Here is a 13,805-nt window from a genome sequence, read left to right as displayed (position 1 = left end):
ACTGGACTGAGTTTACCATGCTGATTCACAGACTGAGTTGGGATTTATCGGCGGCACCCATTCAAATGCTATTTGAAGAAGGTCTTTCTTCGGCGGTGAAAGACGAGCTGTCACGGAGCCCCAGGGCGGAGTCTATGGATCAGCTGACCAAATCTGCGCTGACCATAGGAGCGCGGCAGGAGGCAAGAGCCTTGGAGAGGCGGGAAGGGAGAGGGGAACGTTGGAAGGAGTTCCGCATTCCAGACATTCCTGAGCCAGCTTTCCCGCCGGCAGAGCCGATGGAAATCGGAACAGCGCGCGCGCGCGCATTTTCAAAAACCAGCGAGGGGGCTAAGAAGGAGGGAAAGGGCCCCCGGAAATGCTATCTCTGCCAACAGCCAGGCCACTTTGCCAGAGTCTGCCCCCAGAGGAAGGAATGGCAAGGGATGGTGGGAGCTGTTGAGGGGGGAGAACAGGGGGGAACGGAGCAGGTAAAAGCCAACGCCTGGTTGCCACAATCGGGGCACTGCAGCCAGGCCAAAGAGCAGTGAAAGTGCCCGTGCCAGAAGCTCCTCGACCTGCTCTAGTGATTGAAGTGTCGCTAGAGCTGCAAAATGGGCACCCCCTAAAAATAAAGGCGCTATTGGACTCAGGCAGCTCCTGCAATTTTATGAGCAAGGAGTTTGCTGCTGAACACCAGATACAGACTATCCCTTTAAGCAACCCCCTGCAGGTGACCACGATTGATGGCAGGGAGTTGTTGGGAGGAGGAGTCAGCTTGCAGACTGTCCCAATGATAATGAGGGTGGCAAGGCACACAGAACTGATAGCGTTTAATGTGGCCACCCTGGGAGGCGCTCCCATTATTTTGGGAATGAGCTGGCTAGCTCTACATGATCCGCTGGTTGGCTGGCATCAAAGAGTGGTGTCCTTTGGTTCAGCACATTGCTTAGAACACTGCAAAGGGGAAAAGGGTTCAGCAGGGGCCCAAGCCACCCTAGCAGGGACTGAAGTAATGGAGAAGGTGAAGGTACCACCACAGTATGCAGATCTCAGCGACGTGTTCAGCGAGAAGGAAGCTGACCAACTACCACCTCATAGACCCTTTGATTGCCAGATCAATTTACTCCCTGGAGCACAGCTTCCCGTGGGCAAGTTGTATGCCATGTCAGACAGAGAAATGGAGGAGTTGCGAGGGTTTATTGACAAGAACCTGAAGAGAGGCTTCATCAGAGAGTCCAAAGCAGCAGGGGGTAGCCCAGTGTTCTTTGTGGACAAAAAAAACGCGGACAAGCCGAGACTTGTATGCGATTTTAGGAGGTTAAATGCAGTGACTGAACCGGTGGCTTTCCCTATGCCCAGAATTGATGATATTTTGACCAGGGTGAGGAAGGGAAAGATTTTTACAAAGCTGGATCTAAGGGGGGCGTACAACCTGATACGCATAAGGAAAGGGGATGAATGGAAAACCACCATGTTTACCCCTTTGGGGGCATTTGAATACCTCGTTATGCCATTTGGATTACAAGCAGGCTCAGCGTGTTTTCAATCTTTTATGAACCACGTACTGGGCCCTTTGCTCTACAAGAATTGCGTTGCTTTCCTAGATGATGTGTTGGTGTATTCGGAGAATGAGGAGCAACATATGAGAGACGTCAGAGAAGTGTTGAGCAGACTGCAAGCCAACAGGCTGTGGGTCAAACTGGAGAAGTGTCGGTTCCATACCAAGGAGGTGGAATTCCTGGGGTACCGCCTGTCAGACAAGGGATTGGCCATGGATCCCGGCAAGGTACAGGCAGTGCTGGAATGGAAAACACCCAAAACCAAGAAGGATGTGCAGAGGTTCCTAGGGTTTGGAAACTTTTATCGTAAGTTCATCCGCAACTTCGCCCATCTGACGGCGCCCATCACTGACTGTCTCAGCAGTAAAAAGAAGTTTGTATGGACGGCGGAGGCGGAGCGAGCGTTTGAGGAGCTGAAAAGGGCCTTCGCCTCTGAAGAACAACTTCTGCATGTGGATTTACGAAAGAAGCTAAGGGTTGAAACAGACGCATCTGACAGAGCCATAGGGGCGGTGCTTCTTCTGCAGCCAGGGAAGGAGGAGTCAGAGTGGCGACCGTGTGCCTTCTTTTCGCGAAAGCTGAACAAATCCGAGAGGAACTACACGGTGTACGACCGAGAACTTCTTGCTATTCATGAGGCGTTCCGGAGATGGAGGCATCTGCTAGTTGGTGCACAACATAAGGTGCAAGTGTGCACGGACCATAAAAATCTGGAGTATTGGAGAACTGCGCGAGTGCTCAACCAAAGGCAGTTGAGATGGGCCCAGGAGTTCTCCAAATTTAACTTTGAGATTTGTTACGTGCCAGGCCCAGAGAATGTTAGGGCGGACGCTCTCTCACGCAAACCTGAATATTTGGAGGGGGAGGGAGCACCCGAAGAAACCCATATCATTCCAGAGGACCGCTGGGTGTGTGGGGCGACTTTGGTGGGGCAAAGGGAATTGGTAGAGGGTACGGTGCAGGATGCATACGCCCAGGACAAACTCAGGGATCTCAGGAGGGAGGAAGACAAATCCGGTGGTTTTGAGGAGAGAAACGGGGCATTGTATTATAAGGGAGCGTTATATATACCTGAAGGGGAATTGAGGGAGAAGGTACTCAAGCAGCTGCACGATAGCCCCACAGCAGGGCATTTTGGGCAACACAAGACCATGTGGCTGGTTACCAGGGAATTTTGGTGGCCCAAGGTCAGGGAAGATGTGCGGGAGTATGTGAGAGGGTGTGAACAATGCCAAAGAGCCAAGGGGGAGAGGCGGGCGCCGGCTGGTTTATTAGAACCACTGCCCACACCTGAAAGACCGTGGGAAGCAGTGGCAATAGATTTCATGACTGATCTGCCAAGGTCTAGAGGGAAAACAGCCATCATGGTTGTAGTAGACCTGTTAACTAAAATGGCCCACTTTATAGCCTGCTCACATGCGGTCACAGCAGAAGAAACAGCCAAATTGTTTGTAGAGAATGTGTTTCGGTTGCATGGCGCCCCCTTGAGGGTGGTTTCAGACCGAGGGAAACAATTTACTTCCAGGTTCTGGAGGAAGCTCATGAGCTTACTGCATGTAGAGGTTAATTTTTCAACGGCCCGTCATCCAGAAACCAACGGGCAGGCGGAAAGAGCAAATGGGGTTCTCCAACAATATTTGAGGTGTTATGTTAATGACAGAGAGAATGATTGGGTGGAGAAGCTGGCGTTGGCAGAATTTGCCTACAACAATGCAGAGAACGTGTCCACGGGGATGAGCCCCTTTTTGGCTAATCACGGGTGCCATCCCAGAGCCTTCCCAGGGGGGGAGGGGGAGAACTGGAGCGTTCCAGCTGCAGAACAGTTCGTTGAAGAAATGGAAGCGATCCATCGCCAGCTCCAACTCAACTTAAACAGGGCTAAGGAGGAATATAAGAGGCAGGCAGACAAAAACCGAAGGGAAGGTGAAAGCATCAGGGTGGGGGACCAGGTGTGGCTGTCAACCCAAGGGTTGCCGTTCAAAGGAGGTTGTAAGAAATTAAGACCCAAAAGGCTGGGTCCGTTTGAAGTCATGCAGCAGGTCAATCCAGTGGCTTTCAGGCTCCGGTTACCGAACCACATGAAGCTGCACCCAGTTTTTCACAGGTCGTTGCTGTCACCGTATAGAGGAGACAGTGAAGGGAGGGTCACTAGGGGACCAGCAATGGAGGAGAAGGAACACAGCTACCATGTAGCGGAGATCCTCGATTCCAGGTGGAAGGGAGATCAAGTAGAGTATTTGGTAATGTGGGAAGGGGAACCGGAGTCGGAAAACACCTGGGTTAAGGCAGAGGATGTCAATGACGAAGTTTTAATAGAGACTTTTCATCAGAGGTTCCCACGTAAACCTCAGCCTGTAGCGAGGTTCCGAAGGGAATACTTTGCCACCACCGACGAGGAAGAGGAGTTGGAGGGGTTCCCAGATTCTGAAGAGGAAGAGGATTCAGCGAGCCAGGACGACGATCGATGGAGGGAATTGTTCGAGACGTCGGAAGATGAGGAAGATTCGTTTCGGGGTTTTAGCCCTTCACCTCCCAGGGGAGAGGAAATGGGAGGGGGTGAGGGGGGCCCTGGAGGGGAGGTGGATGTCAGGGAACTGCCATCGGAGCATCAGGTGGTGGAGGGACTCAGGGAGGAAGAAAGAGACTCAACAGCTGAAGCAGGGACCAGCAGGGGGAGGAGTGGGTCTCTGAGGGAATGCGAGCAGGAGGGAGGGCTCAGGGAAGCTTCCAGCGAGAACAGTGGGGAGGTATCTGAGTCTCCCATAGGGAGACCCACACCTCGCCGGAAACTGTCACGCCGTGAGTCCAGGAGACGCGTTTCCGTTAAGGAGCTCCTTTGCTGGAAACGCTTCCGCAGACAGCCACTGTCGGACTCTACTAGTGACTAGAGCAGACATGTCTGAGGAGCTCCGTCACACACGGAGGTTTGTGGGGTCGCACAAACTCTGAGGGAGCACGTTTTTACGCACAAGCAGCTAATCAATCCCTAACATGTATTTTGCAGTTTTATATTCTGATTTAATCCTGTGAACCTGTGGGTATATGGTGGTATATAAAATAATAATAATAATAATAATAATAATAATAATAATAATAATAATAATAATAAATTTCTGCCTCCCCTCATCTGCTGCCATTCCCAGCTGGCAAAAAAGGTGCTTGGATTTAAAATAAATCCACTCTTCTGTGAAGAATCACAGAAAAAGTTTTCAGCCAAAAGTCAACCAAACGAAGTTGCTCTTGAAGCCAACCTAATCTCTGTTGGTAGGAGTTTACAGATTTGGAGCTGGCACTGTGAGTACCCAGCCCCAAGACATCCTAGTTTGTTCTTCCTGCAAATATAGACAGCCCATATATATTCAGTGATGTACCTTGACAGGTGAGTGAACTCATGTGGATTATGGGGAGAGAGAGAACATCCTTGAGATACAAAAGTCCCAGGATATGCAAGGCCTTCAAAGTTCAAACATGCACCTTGAATTGGGCCCAGGAGCAAACTGGTAGCTGTCATAGAACAGGATGAGTATCAGAAGGCATGCAGCTGTTTTCTGCACCAGGTAAGAAGGCTTCCAAGTCGCCTTCAAGGGCAGCCCCACAGAAAGCGTGTTGCAGTAATCAAGCCTTGACTTTCCAGAGGCATGGGTCACCAATGGAGCAAGAGTTGCCATGTTCAGAAACAGTAAAAGCTTTCTAATGATCCAAAAGTGGGGAAAGAATGTCAACCTGCCACTGAATTTACTATTATATTTTCACTGCGCAGAGAAGGATGCCACGTGGATTTTAAAACTCATGTATGGGATTGTCTGGAGCCAGTACTGCTTGAAGGGAATTGAAAGGGTAAATAGTTTGTGTTGAGTGATTATATATATATATATATATATATATATATATATATATATATACTCTGAGATTCCAAGCCACGAGTTCTAATTTCTGATTGGAGATTACAGGCTGCTCCAGAATAAGGGGCTATTTGTGGATAAATAGGCTAATTCACTAATGCTTTGGAGGCCCGTGGCAACCCGTCACTCACTGTAGATGGATGTGCTGCTGAGCTGGAGAGAAGAGCAGGAGAATGGGTGGTCTCCAGTGTATTCCCTGCACTCAAGGAAGCAGTAAAAGGAAAATGAGCTTCTGTTCTTGAAAGCTCTCTACACTTTCTCTGGACACTAAGAGCTTGCTTTAGGAAGTTCGCCTAAACAGGTTGGGTTTATTTAGAAAGGCTGTCCCCTCCTGTCAAAATTAAATCAGAAGTCAGAAGGGCCTGGGGTAGGGGTGCCAAGGGATGGAGTTTCAAGCTTTCCCAGAAATTTATATAAAGAGATCAGTGAAGTGATGCTTTTTGCAAGAGGCTGGTTTTGCCATTATTCACTTCAGAGGACGAAGGATGAAATCAGAAACTAAGATTATAAGGCAGAAGAAATGTTGTCACACAAATGCATGCAAAATTAATCTATGGAAGTCTTGGCCAGAAACTTAGATTGTGAAGAATGTGTCTCATGCATGAAGGAGAGGCTAATATTCATTATTGTTCAAATTATTATTATTATTCTTTGTTTGTGTGTTTATATTATAATATTTGCATTGCATCTTTTTTTGCCAGGGTGGTTTTATAAGAAATAAAATAAAAGCAATTGAGGGAAGGGGGAAACAATATGTAAAACCAAAATAAGATAAACTCAAGCAAAACCGTTAAAAAGGTCTAGAAAATATGAACGACTCCACTGGCACTGGAAAGATGGACAGAGTAGTAGGCACCAGGTGAACAGCACCACTACCAAGAAGGCCCTGTCTCTCTCTCATTGCTGGTATACACCTTAACTCAGATGTGGGGAGCAAACAGAAGGTAGCCTCTGAAGAAGGCTTGGCAAGGACCAGGGGCAGAACATCTGCCTGGCATGCAGAAGGTCACATGTTCAATCCCTGGCATCTCCAGGTAGGGCTGGGAGGGTCCCTTGATCTGAATCACTGCCAGTCAGTGTCAACAATGCTGAGCTTGACAGACAGATAGTCTGTCTCAGCATAAAGCAGCTTCCGAAAAACTTAAACACAGATAGGCTTAGATGAAGGCAGGCAGCCCTAAATGGGATCTCCGAGTTTAGAGGACCCTCTTTATGCTGAGGCAGAAGTGGAGAGACAGTTTGCAGGGGTTTCTGCCTTTAACATCCTCATCATCATTATTAGCAGTAATAGTAGTAGTATTTAATGAAAAACTGGTTGATGCCAAAAATAGGCTTCTAAATGGCTTCCAAAATATAAAGGCCAATTGCACAAACATTAAGATATAGACATTCGTAATTAAAATATACACTAAGGCAACAGTGCAGCAATTAAAACAGGAGGCTTCGGGCTGTGCTGGGTGCTTCCCAAAAATATTGGGACTGGCCAGCATTCAAAATATGATTCTGGACTAGATGGAACTTTGCTGCAATCCAGCAGGGTTGTCCATAGAATCCAGCTTCCAGCATGGAGACGAGCCCAGTTGAAAAAGAAAATCCACTTTAAAGCTAAAATGGAATGAGACCCGCACTTAAACCATATTCCAAAACCTCTCAAGGACAGAACAGATTCAGCCTTCTAGACTCTTAAATGGATTTTGGCTTGTCTGGGGGTTTGTTTGTTGGAGCGTGCCGTTAAATCCCGCTCAGTTTTAAAATGGGAAGCTCTAAAGCAGAGGCTCCCAAACTGTGGCCTGCAATCTTCATTCAAGGGGCCACACAATGCGCCTGTAGATCAGTGGTTGAAGCTGGGAAATGGGCACATCCATTTCACTGAATATTTGATATTAATTTTTAAGGTACTTTTTAATTGCTTCTTTTCTATCTTATATTGCATTTGAAGTCTAAGGAATTACAATTGGTACAACAGGCAGAAAAATATTTAAGTGGTCCACCAGGACCCCCAGTAATTTTCAAGTGGTCCGTGGGCAGAAAGGGGGGCATTTGGGAACCGCTGCTCAAGAGAAATCTTCTGTAGGGTTCTAGACAGGTCGCTGCTCACTATTTTGGAGCAGAAAAGAATCAGACTGGAGTGTTCACAGTACATTGATACAACCTCAAAGCTGACTGAAATCCTTTGTGGGCGGGTGTTCTAAAAAGCATGAATATTGAATACACAAAACAGAGAGCAGCACTCTGGTCTTAAACCAAACATCCTATGAAACAGCTATTTCAAAAGCGCTCAGAGCTACAATAGATCTATCTGTGGGAGTGGGTCCATGATAATATCCAGCTAGATCTACTGGCTTCCTTTTTATTCAGATCATTTGCCTGTAATGCCTTAGGAAGCATTTAGTGCTTGTCTGCATTTCACCAGGATTTTTCAAAATGAAATTATGCTGGCGGTTTTTCTTATTTCACATCCGCCTTCCCTCCAGTGTGTTGGGGATCCTGCTCGAGTAAGCCTTACTGAGCCTGCGAGGAAGCCAAAGCAATCTAAACCCTATTGGCAAATATGGTTCTGATTATTTAAATGAAATTTACTCATAATTGGGGTGGCACTTAATCCATGAAGTCGTAATTGACCAAGGCGGGAGAAAGAGGCTCTGAAAGGAGGTAACTAGATGGCCCTTGATTCTCTTTCAGGGTCCTCCCCATCAGGATATTTGCTCACAAAAGGAACTGGGGAGGGGGAAGAGAAGATAGGCATTTCTGAGACGTGCTCCATGGAATTACAAATAAGAGGAACAGCTCATTGCGCCTCCTCTAATTTTCATGGGCCTAATGGAAGAGACTCGCTCAAAACAAATCTTTTCTCTGCAGAGCGGCTGGGTGTCTACAGAGAGAGAGGCTAAATGCCTGGCTTTTGATAGAGGCCGAGCTTTCATTGTGCGAGGAGGCCAGCCAAATTCTGTGTGGGTCCCCCACCCCACCGAAAAGCCCACATAAGCTCTTGTTAACAAGCACAGTCCTTAAAGAAGCCTGAAAGCGATGGCTACAGCTTGAGATGAAGTCGGATCCTGGCTGTAGGAGACCCTGCAGCCCCAATAAATTGGCCTCTGGGAATTCTCTAGGGCTGGTATTCCTCGAGGTAAACCCATTTCAACTCAGCGAAACTTCCTTCCCAAGGACAGGTTAGATTTTGCCTTAAGCGTGACTTTTTCTCAAAACTGGAGCTAGTTCAAAGACGTGGCTCTGTTCGAGGACCTGAAAAGGGATTATCTGTAGGAAATGTAACTGAATGAGAGGCTGTCGGAGTATTGCTTGGGAGGGGGAAGAGAAGAGGAGTTTACAGTCAGGTTTGCGCATGTTGATTTGGAAAGCAAAACCCATCAGCAGATTCACTGTGGATTATTCCCAGGAATAGGATGGCAGCCAAACAGTGGCAAGGGGAGGGAAGAAGGGGTACAAACAGGGAGTCTGTCTGTCTCTCTCTCTCTCCTTTATCTGAGAATATGACATTGTCGACAGGCCCAAAGGGGAAGAACTTGCGCACATCCATCTCCAGCGAGAAACACAAGGTGAAACAAAGTCCTCTTTAAAAACAACAACAGAGGGGGATGGGGAGGGAAGCTTTAGCTGTCAAGCTCCATCGACCGCCTTGTCTGCGCTTTTGACAAGACCAATCTGATGTGCTCCCGAGTCAAAATTGCTAACAGAGACCTCCTTCTCCTCTCGCTGCAGTTTCTGGAGAGGGGAGATCTCTCTCTCTCTCTCTCTGGTCATCTCCCCTCCCGACTCCTCGCCGCCCTCCCCACCCCCTCTCTGGCAGGATCGCAGCTATGAGCCGCTTCTCTTTCTCCTTCCTGAGCTGGAAGCGATTGCCAAACCGGGTCAAAACACCTAGATTCGAAATTGCGAAGCCTGTCTGGTTCCTCCAAAGAGACTCCGGCTAGAGTCTCTGTTCTCAGGGGCACCCAAGCCGATGGGAACAGGCTCTTGCTCAACTACTTTGCCGATCGCCGCCTCCTGTTACAGAGCAAGGGGTGTTTGGGATCGAGGCCGCCAAGACTCTTGTTTAGACAGATTGCCCCTCCACACACACGTACTCACCAGGATTTTATTTTGGTGGTTCTGTATTACAAGTGTATTATAGCGGGTGGTCTTTTTAAAAAAAGAAGAAGAAGCTATAAAGCTCGTCTCGCATACGAACTCCTATCGACTTCCGGTGGGTTTACTCGCGAGTAAGCGGGAACAGGATTCCCAGTTTAATCGTTTTCAGATCCCATGCCATTTCAACGGGAGAAAGTGAAGGCTTGATTTAATGCATCCGCGGTGGGGTGTGTTTGTGTGTGTGTGTGAAGTTTGCAAGTGATTCAGTTTTCCAGAATACGGTGTGATTTATTACTCATAGACATCAACTGATGGATATTTGCACAAAACTGGAGAATGTATGAGCTCCCTGTCCCGAGGAGCACCGGGAACAGACATTCGGGCACCATCGGGAGGCTTGACCTCCGCGAGGAAAAGGGGTTCTTTCTAATACGAGTATTTAAAATCCCCGATTCAAACCTGCTCGATCTAAGATCGGCCACGATGCCCTCGTCGGCTAAGAACTGCGGCTGGATGTTATCGAGGCCCCGTGTCTTGCTGAACGCAGACACCCGGTTGACTACCCACAACTTAAAGCGAGCGCTTAGCGGTTCCGAATCTGCAGCTCTGCTCTCTCCATTAAGCGAAAAGCCAAGGATCTCTTCCAATTAGGCATTCACTTCGCTAGTCCTCCGGGTGCGCTCTTGTGCCGCCGTGCAAGCTCGGGCAGAATCCCACTGCGCGCCGCGCTACTGAGAGAACCGACGTGGCGGACCTGTGAACTCAGATAAGGTCCACACCGATTCGACCGGACGCCTAACCTCCCAAGAGTTGTTGAAAGCTTTTCCGATTTCTCCCGTGTTTCTGGCACTCCCCTGTCTCCAGCTCAGAGAGAGATTAAAACGGAGAGCTGGTTGAGGGATCTACACGTCTCTGCCTCCTTTCTGCTGCTAGAACACGTCGCCCGCCCACGTCTACACGACTGTGGCACTCGCTGGTTTGAACACGCGGGACTGCCACCGTCGCGGCTTAGTCAGAACTTCATTCTAAGAAGCGTTTCCCCCAATCGACGTAAGAAAAGTCCTATTTGTCTACCCCAGCTCCTCAAGTTTTCTTCTTGATCCAGGCTGTTAACACAGCACAAATCATCGGGCAGCAACAGATAAAGAACTCTGTGCGACTCCCAAACTTGGCACGTTCTGCTCTCGACAGAATTTCCTCTAAGCCTCCACCTCGCTAGCTGTGTATCTCTGTGTTACGAAGGTACCTTAAACCAAGGCAGACCATTGATCCATTTAGTTCAATATCGTCTCCACACTGAGCTGCAATATTTCAGGCGGGGTTCCCACCCCAGCTCTACTTGAAGATGCTGAGGATTAAACTAAAGACCTTTGGAGCGCAAATCAGACTGTACCAATGAGCTACGGCCCTTCCTCTCTTTTTTAAAGCAAATTTAACAAGAAGCGAGGTCTTAAATCCACTAGAATATTTCCAATTTGGGCTTCCTCAGGATTGCGGCCCTCTCTAGCGCAATTAAAGCTGTCAAATATTTCTGATTTATCCAGCATTCTCCCCCATCGGATTAGAATTTCCGAAGTTTAGGGGACATACCCCCAGAACGGCTGTCATCCCGACCCCGAAACACACGGAGGAACGGCAACATCCTATGCATGTATACACGGAAGGAAGTCCCATTGAACTCAATGGAGCTTACTCCCAAATCTGCGCGATTAGGACTGCAACCTGAGGATTAACCAAAGCGATTTAATTGGCACATTAACGTAAGGAAGCAAATCTCATAGGAGTTCCTTTAAGCTTCGTGCGTCCAATATTTAGGAGGCAGTTTATGCCGGGACTCAAGTATAAGAACACGTTCCACGAAACTCACTGGGAGACTTCCTTGTGAGGAGACAGCGTTAGGTGTCGAGGATCGGGAAAACAGTCTAACCCAAATCACGAGACCTGATCCTGATCCTATTCACTTTTTCCTGGAAGTGCAAATTCAGAGAGTTCTCAGTCACACACACACCCAAAATATCATCTCTCTAGGATTTATTTACAATTGAAATTCATCGGTGGCCAAAATGGGCTTTAGAACTATAAATCTTGGGTTGGAGAGCATGTTAGCGCATGTTTGCCTTCGGACAGATCGCAAGGGAGCTTCCAGAAGCAAACGGGTCTCGGATGTGCTGCCAGACGGCTCGATCCCAAATCACACTGCAAATCACACCTATGTGCCATCTTCGCCTTGGGAGGAGCGAGCAGCCACAGCGAGAGGTCGCACGTGGCCGGCCGCGCTGGTAAACTTCCCTAACTTGACGCGTCAGGACTGTGGCGCAGATTAACTCTCCTTCCACAAACCCGCCAGTTCCAAGAGAGCCCAATTAAAACATCATTATTCCAGAAGCAAAGAATACAGCCCCGCCGGGAATTGGCAGTACAATGGCTTCCCTCCCAAAATTCCCCCTTTTTTTCCTAATGCAATACACGTCTAAACAATTTTTAATAAGGCAGGATCTCAACAACAAAAAATCCAACCCCAAGGTTTAACTAGGTTGTTCCACTCGATCGCTCACACAATTATTAAAGAATAAAACCAGTGTGTCTGTCTGTCTCTCTACCTCCCCCACCCCAATTCTTCACTCCGGGGACACCCCCCCCCAATTTACCTGGAGGATGTTGGGGTGTCGCAGCCTCTGCAACAAGACCATCTCCTTGGCGATCTTATAGGAAGCCAGGCGATAGCAGCCTTCCAAGGAGGCGTACAGCTTGACGCAGTTGTCGATGTCGTGGCCGCCGAAATCGACGGACTTGAGGGCCACGGCCAGGCTGCGGTTGAGCACGGCTCTGTAGACGGCCTTGGTGTAGCCCGAGCCCAGGTAGTGCACGTTGCTCACGTTGCCGATGTCCCGGCAGCCGAGCGCCAGCGGGCCGAGCGAGAGCTCCAGCTGCGCTCGCGGGTGGTCCCAGGGCGCGCCGCCCCAAGAAGGAGCCCGGGGTCCGGGCAGCTTGGGGCGGCTGCTGCTGCGCTCCGTGGAAGAAGAAGACAAGGAGGAAGAGAGGCGCTGCGGAGCGAGATCCATGAGCCGCCGCTCCAGCGGTCGCACTGCCAGGCGAGCGCCGGCGGCAGCTGCCTCCCGAGGCGGCTGGTAGCGCAGCACCTCCTCGTAGCGCTCTCGGATCTGCCGGGCGAGGTCCTCGGGGAGGGGGCGGCTGCTGCTGCTGCTGCTGCCCGCCTCCCCCGGCGAGCCCGCCAGCGAGTGCGTGACGCCCGCGCTGAGCTGCTGCTGCTGTTGCTGCTGGGGATCAAAGGCCGGGATGAAGAGGACGTTGAGCAAAGTGCCCAGCAGGAAGGACATGCAGAAGCCGGCGGCCACGGCCAGCTTGCGCCGCTTCATCGCCCCGGAGAGCTCGGGCAGGGCAGCGATCGCGGCTCGCCGCCGCTTGCCTCCGCTGCTGCAGCTGATCAGCTTGGCTGCCGCGAGCTCCTTTGCAACATTCCAGATCCGCAGCAGCGACGGCCAAGGAAAGAAAACCACCAGCGGCTCTCCCAAAAATAAAAGCACCCGCCAGCCGCCTCTTCACGCTGCCCGGCCGCCGCTCCGCTGCCCTGCCACCCTCATGACACTTGCCTCCTCCAGCGCCGCCTTTATAAAGCCTCCCCGAAGCGCTTATTATTAGCTGCACCCCTGCCAGGAGGGAGAGGGGAGTTCGCATTTGGAACGGGGGAGGGAAATGTATTTGGAATCCTCCGAGCGTTCTGAACACATGGTGACGCCGCCTGATTGGCGGCTCGGCGCCGCCCGCGGAACGCGGAGGGCGGCACGGGGGTGGATGGGAAACGTAGTCTCCCGCTCGGCGCGGAGAATGAAGAGCGCCGGGAGGGAGGACTACGGGTCCCAGAGGGCGCTTCTGCGACGGAGAGGAAAGGGGGCTCTTGGAGGAGGCGCCGCGGACTCGATAACGGTGTCGCCCGCAGAAGACAGCGGGGAATGGGACCGGGTATGGGGCCCCTTCTTGCCCGGCGGCTGGTTCGCGGCATCGCCGCCTGACCCGCAGGGAAGGAAAGGGGGTCGTCGGAATGCGGAAAGTAGAGCTTGTAAATTAGGAAATCGTCAGGACTCGGAGGGCGGGAGGTGAGGATGGGTGTATTGGAAGGTTATTTCTCTGCTTCGACCTTTCTGGATTTGGGGCTCCGATTGCCCCAGGGTGTCCATCTGAAGACAGGAGTTCATCCCTTTACTCTAGCGCACGTGTGCGCGTGTCGTAGCGGGACGAACTGACATCCTCTATC

General features: G+C 50.2%; 1 protein-coding gene across 2 annotated transcripts in view; it reads right to left on the bottom strand.

The window, feature by feature from the left end:
- PKDCC (protein kinase domain containing, cytoplasmic) overlaps positions 1–13,304 on the bottom strand; it is a 48,940-nt gene extending 35,636 nt beyond the window's left edge. Inside the window, exon 1 of one of the 2 annotated variants that reach the window (XR_014523559.1) lies at positions 12,181–13,276. Coding sequence is in view for 1 of the 2 variants with exons in the window: in XM_083494530.1 (XP_083350656.1) it covers positions 12,181–12,909 (729 nt within the window). In the remaining variant the exon portion in view is untranslated. Of the gene's footprint in view, positions 1–12,180 lie in introns of both variants that reach the window. The other variant, XM_083494530.1, reaches the window with a different exon arrangement.
- Positions 13,305–13,805: the final 501 nt, after the last annotated feature.

Source organism: Podarcis liolepis, assembly GCF_965112155.1.
Source record: "Podarcis liolepis genome assembly, chromosome: 3".
Lineage (NCBI taxonomy): Eukaryota > Metazoa > Chordata > Lepidosauria > Squamata > Lacertidae > Podarcis > Podarcis liolepis.
This window is presented reverse-complemented; position numbering and strand designations above follow the sequence as displayed.